At 39.4% G+C, this 16524-nt stretch overlaps 1 protein-coding gene across 2 annotated transcripts in view; it reads left to right on the plus strand.

Annotated features, from left to right (window-relative positions):
• The window catches only part of mpp3a (membrane protein, palmitoylated 3a (MAGUK p55 subfamily member 3)), a 42988-nt gene that overhangs the window by 23135 nt on the left and 3329 nt on the right, over window positions 1-16524 (plus strand). Inside the window, exons 12-18 of one of the 2 annotated variants that reach the window (XM_017682840.2) lie at window positions 1401-1421; window positions 3345-3386; window positions 7560-7625; window positions 8203-8364; window positions 11907-11987; window positions 13272-13365; window positions 15182-15290. In XM_017682840.2, the coding sequence (XP_017538329.1) occupies window positions 1401-1421; window positions 3345-3386; window positions 7560-7625; window positions 8203-8364; window positions 11907-11987; window positions 13272-13365; window positions 15182-15290 (575 nt within the window). The remainder of the gene's footprint in view (window positions 1-1400; window positions 1422-3344; window positions 3387-7559; window positions 7626-8202; window positions 8365-11906; window positions 11988-13271; window positions 13366-15181; window positions 15291-16524) is intronic. The other variant, XM_017682841.2, reaches the window with a different exon arrangement.

Below are 16524 nucleotides of genomic sequence, written 5' to 3' on the forward strand. Positions count from 1 at the left end.
AATCACTGACCTGTAAACATGCATTTAGACTGGTTTGATGTGAAACTATTCATTATAGAGAAACTTACTGACTCACTTACTGAATCTCTTAACAGTGGTGGTGATAGGAACCAGGAGTCACAATGTTTATAACACAAATACAGCCATTTTATTTACTATCCAAAATGACCAGCATACCTGCACTTCCACTCTGAGTTTTAGTATATTATGTTGATAATAGTAAAATAGTGGTAAATCTGAAAAATGAGTTTTCTCTTGGGAAATATTTTGCCTCACAGCTGAATGTACCTCTGCCATGAACGGACTTTTACAAAATATGTTTTAAAGCAAGGTAAGTTTATTTATGTAGCACCCTTCATACACTGCCATCATTCAAAGTGCTTTACAAAAGAGAAAATACACAGTCAGAAAATAGAGTTGTTAAAAAAATAAATAAATGAGAATAGAAAGTAAAACATGACTAAAACAATAGATGTATAAAAAGTGCTTCAAGACTTTCTCTCAAAACTGTCATACAACATCTCAGCAAATGAATAATCCTTTCATTTAGTAGCTTTTTTTAAAGGGAGCTGATAGACGCAATAAATGCTTCAGACATCTGGCTCCTATCACCACCACCTCTGTCTCAACAGGTTTCTTTAGAATGGCAATTTTCACGTACACCCACTTAATTCTGAATTATGAATTAAGTTAATTTTTTTTATTAATATGAAAATATTTCACTTGGTGCTCTTGAGTGTGTGTTGATTCTACCTAAGAACAAATACCAAACACTGGTAAGTGTCAGAATCTTCATAAAAACTGCATAAGTGGATTTTAAGAAGAAATTCCTTTTCTAAGAACAGTTGGTGAATGAGGCCCAGTGTTTTTAATCACTGTTTCTCATAGTCTTAGGTCTTGACACTGTCGTAGGCCTTTCCATTGCATCCCTACCTTCCTATAGTAGCTGAGCTCTTTATTGAGACTGTTATGCCCAAAATGTTAGACTGCTCATCTGATTTTTAAATACTGAATAATAAACAAAGTTACTGCTGTTCTCTTATCAGCCCATATTTTAAGGTCTGAGTATGAAACACCACAATTTCTGACACTGAACGTCTGCCTACTGCTTCTGGACCCAATCAGATTAGACTGGAGAGAAAGCAACACTTTAGTAATACATCCTCCCCCTCCTGCCTTTGCTTACTGCAGCACAGAGTCGTAACCTCAGCTTTACTTTGTCTGTTGTGATATAATCAGCCAGAGGATGAGAATATTTATGTAATTTCTATAATAATCCATAATTCCAGCAGCATGCTCTTAAAGGCCTAATCCCAGTTTGCCAAAAAGTAGGCAGCAAAAAACAAATGGACTCGGTGTAATCTGTCTTTTTTTCTTCTTTTTTTTATGGCTTGCACTAGATGACCAGGGATGTGAAAAAGGTAAGTATGCTATAATGTAGTTCATACAAACATACAGACACAAACACACACAGCTCATGATCACAGCGATTAGGAAATGAGAGCAGTCTGTCACTTAATCCAGCTTTAATGCCGCTTCTGTGAGTCAGTCTGGACAGATATTCATCCTGCTGTGCACGTACATACACAAACACTAACACAAACAAATACACACGCACAAGCACAGCTGAATACAAGTGCTGTGATCATACAGTGTAATATTATGAGGACTGAGGGTAATGGCTGGAAGAAAGTGCTTAAGAAGCACTTAGACTGTTGATATTGGGTGGAGATTATTGTTCAAGTGCTCAAGCCAGTGGGCTGTGGTGATAGCATCTAATATTCATACAAAGGATAAATCTAATGCTGAAGTCTGATTGGCTGAGCCACTGAAATCATGCTGTAAACTCTTAATATATAAATATGACTGTGAATATCAACTGAATTCTGTAATGACACTCATGAGATAATCTTTAATCATTATGTTGCTTGGCAACGACAATAACACTAACCTACATTAACAACAAACTGCTAGTTAACAAACTACATTTCTTGATGAAAGAATAGTTTATTGTGACTGTCATGGAAAATGAATTATGTTATTTTCTGAACATGAGTGTGTTCTATCACACCGTAAAAACAGTCAGTTCAACTTCAAATTTTAAGGCAACCAGCTACAAATCACTTTTGAGTTGATTCTTATTTTAACCAGACGTTCTTCTAATATGAACTTATTTTAACCAGACGTTCTTCTAACTCACATTTTAGAACTGCTCTGTATTAGGTGAACAGTACAGTGTAAATTAGATTATTCAAAAATAAATCAAACACTATGTGGACATCTGGTTTTTAAGCTGAAATTGCTTTACATTTTTGTTGGATTTTTCACTTAGTTTAGCCCCTTTGTTTTTACTAATTTGGTTATTGGTAAATTCCACCCATAGATTAATTGCTGCCCCTCCCCCAGGTTGTGGGTTGAGGGCTTAATCCCCTCCCAGACTCCTGACCTTGGAGGACCATCATTTCACCAGGATTTGAACTAATGATCTTTTGATGATTAAGCAGTGAGACTGAACTTATGATCTACTGATGATCAGCCACTCAGACAGGCCACTCTGGCAACTTTATATACACTCCCTATGTATATAAAATGTTAGGGATTTCAGTTTGTTTATTAGCCAACACTCACATTTTTTGCCCTTTAACAGTTATAAATATTACAGTAGTGAAGTAAAAGTGCTTCAATTAAAAGTAACAGTATTATGATTTAATTGTACTCAAAAAAGTACCATTGCAGGGAATAAATGTACCCCCCCTCCCCAAGTCATGTTTCTTAATTCGTCTTTTTGAAATGTGCAAAAATCAGGTATTCTTCATGTATTTCTTCACACGTTTCCACATGTAACACATAAGACATGGTTGCCTTTTTAACTACATCCCACAGATAACCACAGAAAATAAATCAGAGCACAAACCTCCTCATTCAACATGTTTATGATCCCAGTATAGACACTTGTTTATGCCAACAGTTACAACAGTGACATATGACAATCACACCTCCCTATGGTACGCTGCCACACTCTACCAGATGGTCTTTCTCTCTAATGGGCAGCCCCTTCCCAGTAAGGCGGTTGTGGCCTGCTGAAAATCTGCTATAGTACTGACTGTGCTGCCTGAGAGTGGATGACTCACTCACCAAACCCAGTGGATCAGCATCATAACAGGAACTTCACAATGATAACTGTCAAATGACCTAAGCATAGTACTGCCCCATACCTGCTGCCTGCCTGCCTGCCTATGTGTGTTCCTCTGCCTGCACCCCCCCACCCCATTGCTTCCTTCCTCTCCTTCGCCTCTCTTCTTCCTCGGCTCATTCCCTTTCTCTCCCTGCTTGCCTCCTTACAGACGACTGTGACTGTGAGGGCTATTTCAATGGACACTACATAGGTGAGAGCCTGCATGCCTCCTCCGCTCCCAACCACCCATCCACTCACACTCCCACCCACTGACGGCACTGACTGTTTCAGAGTGCTCTGCCTGCGTCCCACATGCTGACCCGCCGTTCAAAATACACTGACCGCGTGTGCTTGGTTTTATGTCAGATCATGAGTAGTAGCAGCAGGTGCAGGAAGGGTCAGGTCATGAAGAGAGCAGATGGTGAAAAGGGGAATGTAGGGTGAAATAAAACAATATGGGGAGGTTATTTTACTGTCGAGAGGCTTTCAGACGCAGACCGGCAGACTAATGTGCAAAACTCAGCAACAACCCTTCATTTTTTTCAGTCAAAATGGCCATCATGTACAAGTTATTCCTATTTCAAGAGATATTTCTGAAAATCTGTAAATTATATATAAAATAATTTAATAAAATATAGAAATTCAAGAAAAAATACCAAGAAAAAAAGAGTTTCCAAAACTGGAGTTTATAAATAGCATAGAGAAATTTGGGTTCCCAACATCCATGCAAGACCTTGTCACTCAAAGCCTTAATCTTTGATAGAGAGAAGAAAATCAAGTTCCACTCTTGCTTTAGATCTGGAAAAGATGCTTCTGTCCATCCTTCCGCTGGGAGAAGACATCCCTATGAATCTGAAAGGATGTGTAGCTCTTAAGAAGCCCGTACTGAGAAAAGAACACAAACAAAAAAGAAGAACATTTGAAAATCAAATAAAGATGTTGCTGGTGTTCTCAGAACTGACTGACCATCACAGAGTCCAGACCACATCATTGTTTAATGTGGTTAGGATCACTTGGATCGTGAGCAGCAGGAAAAAGAATGGAAGCTGTAATAAAGACAAAGAGAGGCCACACTATTTACTGAATAATGATTAGTGGTTCAGGCTTCTGTGTAATTTTCAGTTCAGTATGTTTTATGCTTTTTTACCTGACACTGAAAAAGTGAATAACTTGAACTCAATGACCGTTTTGACTGGAAATCAAATAACTGGAGGTGGTTTGTGACTTGCACTGTACTGTATGCTTGAAGGTAATATTTATCTATGAGGAGGAAGTAAAGGAACGTGGGTAGAGATGTAAATTGTAAATACCAGACGAATGCTTTCATTCACACTTCTGTTTCACTCTGAGAGTGAGAGAGAGAGAGCGTCGCCTCTTTCTTGAATGTGTTACAGACAAGCCTGTCACATTAGAACCTCATTTACTAAAGAGTGCTAATATGGCTTCTACTGTGAGAGCGAGAGAGCGAGAGAGCGAGAGGGGGGGGGGTGATAAGCGTGTCTAGGTGTTTAGCAGTCTTATCAATCTGAAAATTCAGTCATTTATAGCAGACGGATCTAAGGAGACAGGCACAGGCATTAGAAGGTGTCTAAGAGCAGTTTCCCTTTCTCACATCTTCCAAGGTCACCCTGACACCATACAATCCTTGTTCCATCTGTATGACCTGTAAAGATGCAGGGAAAGTTACATGTAAATAGCGCCCTCTACTGCTGAAAGGGAGAGTTGTCCGTTTAAATTAGTTTAGAGATGTCTGTAACCTGATACCAGGGGTTAAAAGAGTATAGAGATTAAAGTCAACAGATCTAAATAGAGGGTCCTACCAAAGGCTATTAATATGTATGTACATTTTTATGTAAAGAGAGAACTGAGTGTCTGTTGAAGGTTCAAAAAGTACAAGTATAACTTTCCATGAAACTCATAAAAACAGACTTTAGGCCCTTAAAATCCCAAGTGCATACTAAGGTTTACTATCCAGTAACTACAGAGACTTCAGTGCAAACTGGCTGAGCTATTCTTAGGTTCTAGAAATGTGTGCTAAAACCTTGGGCCCACTGGTGGACCCTGGCCATTTAAGGGGTTAAAGGATGTTAAAGCGGTTAAAATACCATGCAGAGTATTTTGATGTGCAATGATGCACTGTAGAGAAACTTAGTAACTTGGGTTTGTTTACAGTGGTGGTGACAGGAGCTGTGGGTCACAATAACTACAACACAAATATAGCCATTTTAATTACTATCCAAAATGACCAGTGAAACTACGTTTGCCTTCTGAGTTTTTATCTATGTAAAGTTGAGGAGGTAAAATAGTGGTACATCTGACACAGTACATTTTCTTTTACCACCACTGTGGGCAGTTGTGGCTCTGTAATTTTCTCAACAGTGGAGCAATTCCCATCGAACCGCTCTAATGACGTGGGTTAGATCTTCCCAATTCAATTGTGCTGAAGTTTTCAGAAATCAATGCACTTCCCTTTTAATACATCAAAACAAAAAAATGAGCCCAGTGTGTTTTGGTACAGGCTTTCATCAGAGATAGCTTCATATGTGTCATGTTGAGGCATTACCCTCTCCTCCCTCTCTCCTCCATCCATCCTCCCGCCTCTGCCTCTGTTGCCCTGTGCCTTGGTCCATGACCCTTACCCACTGACCTTCACCCCAAAGCCACCGCCAAGGCTGCTGCCCCGCTATTGGCCGCTCGTCACACTCCGCCCCGCACGATTGGCTGCTCGTTCACTCACTGGTTTAAGTGTGTGATGGCTGATGTGCGTGATGGGAACACTCTGCCCTTTACAGCTGACCTGGGGTCAGGCTTACAGTGACAGCTATGTCAAGATGGTTAGCTTGGCTTAAAGGAGATGATTCAGAATCTGGTTTTGTTCTCAAAGGAAAAGTCAGATTAAGGTTGGAGGAAGATGTCTCTTTCATAGTGCTGGACATATTCACTGGTCACTTTGGAAAACCAGGACCAGGAAAAAAAAAGGCTGATTCAGAATCTGTTATGTGGAATACTGTGTAAAATTCAGAGACCACCTCTTGTGCATTTATTTAATTTTGCGTCAAAACAGCCATGAAGTTCAGGATCCATTTCTGAGGAGATCAGATATAAAGTAATCCATTTGCACAAGAGCCCACAAGAGTCAAAGCAAAATAAAGGAAAAACAGGAGTTTACAGTGCAATACAGACAATCAAGCTCCATCCTTCTTTTAATAAAAAGAATAAAATAATAAAATTGCAAAAATATTTAGCTTTCAAGGCAGTTGTTGAGGATACTGTAGCAGCTAAGAATACAGTTACTTATTTAGAATGCATCTTGGACAGTTTTTTTTATCAGAGCGGCTCAGGCAGATAAAATTTTGACTAAGGTTAACCAAAGGATTTGTTTTCTTACCAGAATTTTGAGGTTTTTGGATGGGAAAACAATGGCTACCTTGGTGGGAGTTTTGGTTCAGCCTAATTTTGATTATGCTTGTTGTTCATGGTATGATGGTATTTCAAAGTACATTAAAATAGGCTTCAAAACTTATTTTAAAGCTTGCTATCAGAATTCGGGTCGCATTATGAAATGCTTGGATGGTAAAATTTGCAGGACAAAGTTGTTGTGGTGTATATAAGATATATATATAAAGTATATTGGGCTGTTCCTCCATGTCTTAAAAATGATTTTACTCAGGTGAAAGATGCTCTACAAGAAGGTGCTCCTAGTTTTAAAGTGGGTAGGAACACTTTTAGGTAGGTAGCAGCAACTTTGTGAAACTGGTTGCCAGGAAGTTACTGTTAATACTGTGTTTTAATTGGTGCTATGTTTGCTATGTTATATAACTATGTTTGTTATGTCTGCTGCCTACTGTTTGATGTGTTTAGTTTAGGAACCTCAATAGAAATAAGTCTTAATACATTTTTTGTCTTGTTACCAACTATTTGTTTTTTTAATATATGCATTGCTTCTTTTGAATTATGGTGAATGCTGTTGCTTTAAAAATATGAAATGTTCTAATAAAAAAGTAATCAATCAATTAATCACCCAAACAAAAAATCTACTGAAGCTCTCAGAACAATAGACTGGTTAACTAAGTCCAGACCGCAACATCACTGAATGTGTTTGGAATGACTTGGATTGCTAAAAAGCAAAAAATGCAACCAACTTCTAAGACTGAACTTTGTAGGTGTGGAAAAAAAATCATTAACAAGCATTTTGACTGTAAATTTCATCAATCAAAGGTGGTCTCTGACTTTGGCACAGTTCTGTAGGTCTGATGTTTTTTGGGTACGACCAAGATTAGGTTAGTAAAAGCAGACCTGAAGTACAGACTGCTGGCCTAGGGTCAGTGTTGAGGGCAGAGGGTGGCCTGTGCGCGAGTGTATAGTGGTCTAATACGCGTTGTAGTCTCTCCGAAGTGTAAAGCGGTGGCGCCCTCCTGTGGCCAGGTGTTTTCCTGGGACTTTTATTCAGGTACAGTCCCTGTTCATTCCACTCAGGTGCCACCACTAACCCCTTAAAAATAGCTGTGCATTTCACTTTCTTATAGATAGAAGGACAGATTATGCCTGCTTCCGCTGAGACTTAGCTATGCTCTAAGCTAATATTGATGAAATGATGTAAAAGTAAAGTTTTAACACTCGTTTCAAAACTACAAACCAGTTGCAAAACTCATGAAGCATGGACATAACCTGTCAGTAAAGAAAGGACTTTTCAAATCATTAGTCTTCCCTTTGGAATTGTGCATGCAATGTCAATTGTAAATGTATTCTTAATACTTTGGTTACTTATGACTTTGATTATTCTGCTTGTTTTGAGAAACGCTTTCTCAATTTGTAATTTTCAATTTGTAATTTCAATTTTGAGCTCACCACTGAATCTCACATGTAAAAATCCACTTCTTTGCGAGTCTTATTTCAGAAATTGGGCTATTCATCCACTCATAGGGTTCAATTATGTTGTGTACACATCATTTTAGTAATTTACAGTTCTCCGAATCTGTTTTACAGTCTTTTTTGACCTTTTGACACTTCTTGTCTCTTTGCATCAGCTGGTTTGCGAAGGAGTTTCCGTCTGAGTCGTAAAGATCGTCAGGGGTCATCAGGAGAGGCCAATGCATCTGAGCCCGGTGAGCCAGAGTTCCTGACCTATGAGGAAGTGACACGGTACCAACAAAGACCCAATGAGAGACCTCGGCTGGTGGTGCTCATCGGTAAGGCAGCGAATCATTTGTTTTTGGAGGATTTGTGGGAAATCACATGAATTTGATGTGAATAATCATGGTTTTTAGATGCATCACACGCTATTTTTCACAAATGTGGACTCTTCATATGTAGTACACATTTAAAATTGTTCAATATTAATTTAAATATTTTTACATGTGTAACTGAAGCAGAGCTGTTGAGTTGCCTAAACCCTAGTGTTCTTGTCAAGACCATTAGAGGAGAGTCTGAGTCAGGATCCCGACACATCGAGTCTGATTCAAAGCTGGGACTATGTAGCAGTAGAGTCTGCATCAAGACTGAGACCAGATTTATAAGATTTATCCACATTAATAAAAAAAAGAAAAAAAAAAAGAAATTCATGTGTAGTTCATTGCACATTTATTAATAACATATTAAGTAGATTAAATTATATTAATTGAATTATATTCAAGTTTATTAAAAAGTAATATAAATTATAACATTAAACAGCACACAGCCAAAAAATATATAAATATTATTACTTATCATTATATTATATATTATCGTCTTAGTCCAACTTAGCATTCTAACTTTTGGAAGCAAATGATGATGAGCTTCTTCTTTGTCCCTTTTTCTCATCATTATTATTAAATGAAAACAGTAATAGTAACATTCTGGTGTCTGAATTTAAATATATGAAACCCAGTTAAGTCCTCATGAAAAGATCATTTAGATTCTAAACCTGCAGTGAACAGATTTGATTTAAACATGTAGAGAAAGGACTGCTTCCTTCTGCTCGATGGTTTTTAGATTTTCAATGAGGATTAAAAAAGAGTTCTGTTTCCAGTTAACTCAGACTGAGGCATCACACCTGATGTGTTTTAAGAACAATTTGCGAGCCCCCTAACCCTGACCCTGAGACATGACTGAAATAAGACTGAGACAGTTGGTCTTGAGTCTAGTATTGATACCAACACCAGCCTGAGTGTTACAGTATTACTGTGTTGTTTAATCATATAAAGCAGTTTGACTGGGTGTGCAGGTGTGAGTGCATCTGCCGTCTTACTGATACAGAATGGCATAAATTACTCAGCAGTATGTTAGAAAAGTGGCCTTAAGGAGCACTTATGATTAGCTATGAACATCGGTTTATTTATAGAACATGAAGCTTTAAAAAAAGCTTGTCCCTGTTTCATTGGTAGGTTATGCTTTCTTGCTGTGAGCCACTCTGCTACTCAAAGCTGTATGCTTTTTGCTTTTTGTCTCATAGCAATAGCAATACACACACACTCACTCACACACACACACACACACATATATTTACTAAGCCGCTTCTCCCTCAGGGTCACGGGGGTGGGTGGGTGCTGGAGCCTATCCCAGCTGTCATCGGGCGGACATACCCTGGACAGGTCACCAGTCCATTGCAGGGCAGCAATAGCGATAGATAAATTAAATCTTTTCTACAAAAAATTAATCCCCACAGACACCCCCCCTCCAACCGCCACTGTCCTCACAAATATCCTTAAGTAGAAGTAACAGTATTATTATTCTAAATGGAACCCTGACTGAAGACTTGTAGTGTACATGTCTAATACTATTAAACTCTATTAAATGCAGTGTTTCCCCTAGGTCTCTGGAAAAGCACCATGCCCCTCATGGTGTAGGGTGTAGTTCTTTTGTTATAGGCATATCTGAACTCGTCATAGCATTTGCTTACTTATTTGAGTATTTGAATAAGGCAGGGGGTCCCCAGCCCTGGTTCTGGAGAACTACCATCCTGCACTGTTTAGTTTCAACCCTGATCTGACACACCTGATCCAGCTGAGGAAAGTTTTCAGGAGCAGCTGAATATGACAGCCAGATGTATAGCCCTGAACTCTACAGGGTGGTAGATCTCCAGGACTGGGCACCCCTAGAAATAAGGCATCAAAAAAGTGAGTATTCAATGCTCCATGTTTTCCTTTTTTAGATGTTAAGGACTTTATAGACTTGGTTAAAGTGAACATTGATGCTTTACAACATAAAATGGAAATCAGACATTGTCATTTTAGTTGGGGAGGGGGGAGGGGGGAGGGGGGGGGGGTGGGGGGGGTGGGGGGCAAATGGAAATTGTTTATTATAGAAAACATTACAAACAGACAAAATCTATCTACATGTAGGTGCTTGTTATCATACTGTGATAATGTCACATGGTTGCTTATTAAAATCTGAAAGGTTTTCTACTGGGTAAAATGAAGCTGGAATGGCTGAAGGATATAACTGAGTAAAATTAGATATTTAGCTTGCTGTTCCACACACAGTGGACGAGTTAGAGAGAAACTGTTTGATGCCACAGGTACAATAACAGCCTACGCACTGAAAAGAGAAAGTTCTTCATGGGTTCTTTAATAAACAAAGTGGTTCTATATAGAACCATGAACACTCAATGTTGCAAAAGGTTCTATGCTGCGCCAAAAAGGGTTCTGCTATTGTTATAAGCTTGATATCATAACTATAGCAGAACTCTTCTTTGGTGCTATTTAGAACCATTTTCAAAGATGTTCTATATAGGACCGTTTTAGCACATTCTCCATCAAGCTGAAGAACCAGCTGATCATGCAAAGAACCATTAAAGCATGCAATGGGTTGTTTGAGTGTTCATATGTCACGATTGGCCCCTCCCAGTCCTGTCCATGTGCTCCTGTTCTCTTTACTTCCCAGTCCTGTCCATGTGCTTTTGTTTTGGTTTTCAGTCCTGCCCTCTTGTTTCGTGACTCCACCCTTGATTGTCTCCACCTGTATTTCCACCTGTCCCTCATTTACCCTCATGTATTTAAGCCCTGTTTTCCCCGGTGTGTTTGTAGGTCTTTGTTTGAGATGTTTGGATGTATTGTATTCTTGTGTTGTTTGGTTCTTGTTTGAGGTTCTGTGTTTGTTTATCATGTCTGCACCCTGATCTCTTCGCATTAGCTCTATGAATCTGGACTGTCATGACCACGACCCTGGACTTGCCCTCAATCAAAGTCGCTTTTCTCAGCGTATGTGTCCGCCTCCTTGCTCCCCGGCGTTACATCATGGTTCTATACAGAACCACTTTCTTTATTAAAGAACCTTTGAGGAACCATCTTTTTAGAGTGTACTTGTAGAGGAATTTTGTCTATTTTTAATAACAAAGAAAGTATTTTGCTCGGTTTAATCTACATATTTCAACAGTAATAGATATGTGTACCATGCTGGGACAACAATCAACATCCCCTTTAAAAGGCTCTGTAAAGAATAAAAGAATCATAACTATTTCCTGCGCCGTATATAAGTACATCAAATCAAAATAGGCTCTTCATTCTTGTATCTGCAAATCTTAGTGGCCCATTTTAGACTCACATTCAAATTTCAAGTGGTGATACTGACCCCTAGTGGTAGTGAATAAATCACACTGCTGTAAATCTGCTTCGCAGTATGTTTTATGTGGGTAGAACAAGGACTAAGGCAATGAATTCATATTTAAGGCCGATATCACTAGGCAGTCATATTCTGAAAAAGTTATGGCTCATACGCTCTGCGCTGAATGACTGATGTTGGGTTTATCTTGCAGGTTCTCTCGGAGCACGCATCAATGAGCTGAAGCAGAAAGTAATAGCAGAAAACCCCCATCGCTACGCCGTGGCCGTCCCCCGTAAGTCCCTCCACATCGTCACGTCCTCCACATTTACCTTTTTTTTTTATTCATAAGTGCTAACGATGCACCTTTACAGGTAACCTTACAGGAGAAGGAAAGTCAATTTGGGCTGTTTCTTTTAGTCCATTCATCATGAAATTTACACACGATTTAAAGGCACTTTCAAATTAGTTAAAACTGAAAAATTATTTTGAAAATGATTTGTTCCAAAAGCAGCAACATGTAAACTGATTTCCTGCCCAAATATTCCTGCAAGGACATCATCTAAAGTAACATGTTCTACATCCTTCATAAGGTTGCCACAGTTTATGATCTTCCTACACAAGTTATATACACTGACATGCCAAAAGTCATGGGACTGGAACTAGTATCATGTAGGACCCCCTCCAGCCCAGCGAATGTCGAACATGCAGGCCACACCATTAGTCATAACTCTCCAGAATGCTCTTCAAACCAGTTCTGGACACCTTGGGCCTGATTGCACAGTGCATTATTCTGCTGGAATATCATGAGGGAACATGAAGTCCATGAAGGGCTGCAAATGGTCACCAAGCAGTAAAACGTAACAGTCACTGGTCAGTGACATTTTTAGGTGGACCAGTGTACCCAACCCATGCCATGAGAACACATCCCACACCAGTATGTGGAACCACCACCAGCCTGCACAATGTCTTGTTGATGACTGGGGTCCATGGCTTCATGGGCATGGGCACTCACTGGTATGACTCATTGGACCACACTACATGTTGCCAGTCTTCTAGCATGCTGGCCAGCGTTTAACCTCATTCACAAGATAACATCTCATAATATATACATGCATGGCTTTTGGCATGTCAGTGTAAATATATCCATTAGTGGCAAACCTTGCCTATTAAAGCTAGGCCTTTAGTTCAAGATATAAATGTTAAAAATTTTGAGTTAGAATTTCGTGGTATGCTACCGCTAAGCTAATTTAAGTGCACATTTTGGAAAACGAACATATTTCCTGATTAAATGAAGACATTAAAATAGATATTCCACATGTTTTATTTATAACTTGTATCAGATGTTATCATATAACATGTTAACCTTTACCAGGCATGTAGGTTTAGCTGTACACCTTCTCTGTAGGCCAAGAAACCCTAAGGGTTCCTTGTGCACTGCATAGCAAAGGGACAGTGATTAAGACACAGCACATTGCGTCTGTCTCACCCTACATGCCGTTTCTAGAGGAAAAACAGCTTTGCAGAGGCATTTATTGAATTAGGCTGTAAATGTCTCTCCCTTCTAACCTTTCTAAAGACACCACACGGCCTAAGAAAAGCCACGAGAAGGAGGGTGTGGAGTACCACTTTGTCACCAAGCAGGCCTTTGATGCTGACGCCCAGAACAACAAGTGAGTGAGAGAGCACAGCTGTGAGCTTTTGAGCGCTAAAGGATTAAGTCGGTTCTGCTCTGATGGTTTGGCATTGATTTTCTGAGTAAAAGTGCACATCAGCCAGCTGAAGCAGAAAATGGGCTCACACAGAACAGTGATTTGTGGGAAGTTCACATTTAAGCCTCAGTCCAATAAGCTGATTTTCCTTAGACATAACCATATGGCTCATAATCACAGTTAAGTAACAACAATTCGAATATAATAAGTTAATAAGCATACTTTTATTGTGGATGTAAAATTTTCCTATGTAGTGACCCAAAACTGTCACCTCTCTGTGGTGATCACTTACTGTCTCAGTAATGATGATGAGAATGATGAGAATGATGTACTCAATCCAGTTCATCACTGGTTGCTCTTGCTTGAAACAGTTTTAACGCTAACAATAGATTAATATTCCACTGATGTATCTGACCCTTAAGGCTGTGACATGCTGACACCGGCATTCTGATGTTGACTGCTGATTATACGCTCTTCCCAATAAGAAGACAAGCCAAGTGAACAGTGTGAATGGAGGGAGGACATTTACAAACACTGTGAATGGGGGAAATATTCTAGAACATTATGAGACAGAAGAAGATCCATGAATAGTGTGAATGGGAGAGAAAACACTAGAAAAGTGTGAATAAGGAGAATATTCTAGAATATTCAATGGAGAAGAACATTCTAGCATAGTGTGAAGGAGGAACACTTCAGAGCTTTGTGAATGGGAAGAACATTCTAGAAAGCTGTGAACTGGAGAGAACATTCTAGAAGAAGCATGAGTGGGGAGAACATTTTAGAATTGTGAATGGGGAAAACATGCCAAAACATTGAATGGAGGAGAACATTCCAGAAATGTATGAATGAGGAGACCATTCTAGAGCTGTGTGATAGAGGAGACCATTCTAGAAAAATGAGAAGTAGAGAAAAATGTTCTAGAAAGGGAGAACATTTTAGAGCCATGTGAATGGAAAGATCGTGTAAGAACAGTGAATGTAGGACAACATTCCAGAACAGTGTGAACGAGGGAGAACATTCCAAAAAAGCATGAATGAGGAGAACGTTCTAGAACTGTGTGAAGAAGAAAACATTTTAGGGAGATTATTGGGAATGGGAATAACATTCTATAACAAGTGATGGAGGAGAACCCTCAGCAGAAATAGGGAGAGTGTTTTAGAACAGTGAACAGAGGAGAACATTTGAAAACAGTGTGAATGAGGGAGAACATTCTAGAACAGTGTGATTGGGAAAAACTTTCCAGAGCAGTGTGAATGGAGAACAAATTGGGAGATTGTTTTAATACAGTGTACATTCTAGAACAACGTGAATGGGAAGAACATCCTAAAACTGCATAAAGGAAGAGAATGGGAAGACCTTTGAATGGGATGAGATTCTAGAACAATGGATGGAGGGGAACCCCTCAGCAGCAATGATTATTTTAGCAGAGACTATTTTAGAAGTGTGTATGGGATGTATATTAGAACAATGTGAATTTGGAAAACATTGTGGAAGGGTGTAAATAGGGAAGAACATTCTAGAACAGTGTGTATGGGCAGATTGGGATAATATTCTAGAACAAAGTATGAAGGATAATCCTCATGAGGGATGTACAGACTATGTTAGAACTGTGTTTGGGGAAAATATGTAAGAACGTTGCACATTCTAGAACAGTATTATGGTGGAGAACCTTCTAGAACAGAACAAATGGAAGATTATTCTAGGACAGTGTAAATGAGGAGAACATATGTTTTCATCATAAACGTATTTCTATGCTCTGCTGTCTCCTGCTGCGCAGGTTCATTGAGTACGGAGAGTACAAGGAGAACCAGTACGGCACCAGTATAGAGGCAATCCGCTCTGTTCAAGCCAAGAACAAGATGTGTCTGGTGGACGTGCAGCCTGAGGTATGGAGGATGTTTGAGGCCAAACCGTAAACCAGACCTTCTACTTTGCTTCTAAAAGAGAACCCTGAAAACCATCTCAGCAACAACAGGCAACATCTAGCAACGTTTTAAGGTGGCGCTCATTGTTGTAACCTTTGGAATTGCTTCTTCTTGCCACTTGATTGTTGGATGACATCTTTCTTCTGGTGGCTAAACAACAGACTGATCAGTCTTTCTAAGATAATCCTATTTGTATGCACAGCTAGAGCAGGCCTCAGTACTTGCAAGGAAAGAAAACTGCAACTTTAAGAGGGAACATTTCATTTCATATAACACTTAAAATGTAAATCTGCTGCCCCCTAGTGCTTCACTTGTATTGTGTGCATCTAACTAGCATATTTCACAGCAGCCAGAGAGCAGAGAAAAGAAAAGCACTTCACATGTGCAAAAATGGAGTTTTCATTGTAAATGAGCCCTTGAGACCAAACAGGCAAACAGCACACTTCAGAGTGAACAGAGGACTTTTAAAAACATCACCAGGCAGCCATGAACCACCACGATTATCTTTATGAGCTTCTCATGTTAAATATTAGATTAGAGGAAAATAATTATAGTAATAGGCATATTAATACAACGTGATTTCAAACAGAGTTTAAGCATAAGCATTTGTTCAAGAGGGAATACACGTCTAACACATCCTGCCTGCTGTAGTGTCTGAGGACCTCTCTTTTCAGCCTGCCTCTGTAAAGTGTGTCTGTGATTGTACCTGTGCTGGACAGTTCTGCAGTTAGAGTAAGTTATTCCTCTCAGTCTTGGTTCCTCTGTGTTTGTTTCTCATATTTCCTGGGACTTTTTCGTTTTTAGTCTTTGGTTCCTCTCTGTGGTTCTGCGTTATGTTCTTAGTGAGTTCGCCTTTTGAATGTAGGTTCTTCACAGTGGTTCCTCCTCATGCTTTTACATGTTTCAATTGTGAGTCTTGGTTCCTTTCAGAGTCTGTTCCTCATGTTCTTTGAGACGTTTTTGAGTTGCAAGCAGTGGTGGTTGAAATCTTCCCATCAAATAAAGAATATTACTTTATTAACAGGTTACTAGCGCCGCTCTGCAGGTGACCCTGACAGTCTGCAGTGATAGCAGAGGAGGGTCAAGTTCAGCTCCTCACTGCTGGGCTTTAGTTCCATTTAGGGCATCATATGCTTTCAAAGGGGGGGTGACAATTATTATTTATCGCCCACTCCTAGTTCTTCAGTGATATGAA

This window comes from Pygocentrus nattereri, chromosome 14, assembly GCF_015220715.1.
Source record: "Pygocentrus nattereri isolate fPygNat1 chromosome 14, fPygNat1.pri, whole genome shotgun sequence".
NCBI lineage: Eukaryota > Metazoa > Chordata > Actinopteri > Characiformes > Serrasalmidae > Pygocentrus > Pygocentrus nattereri.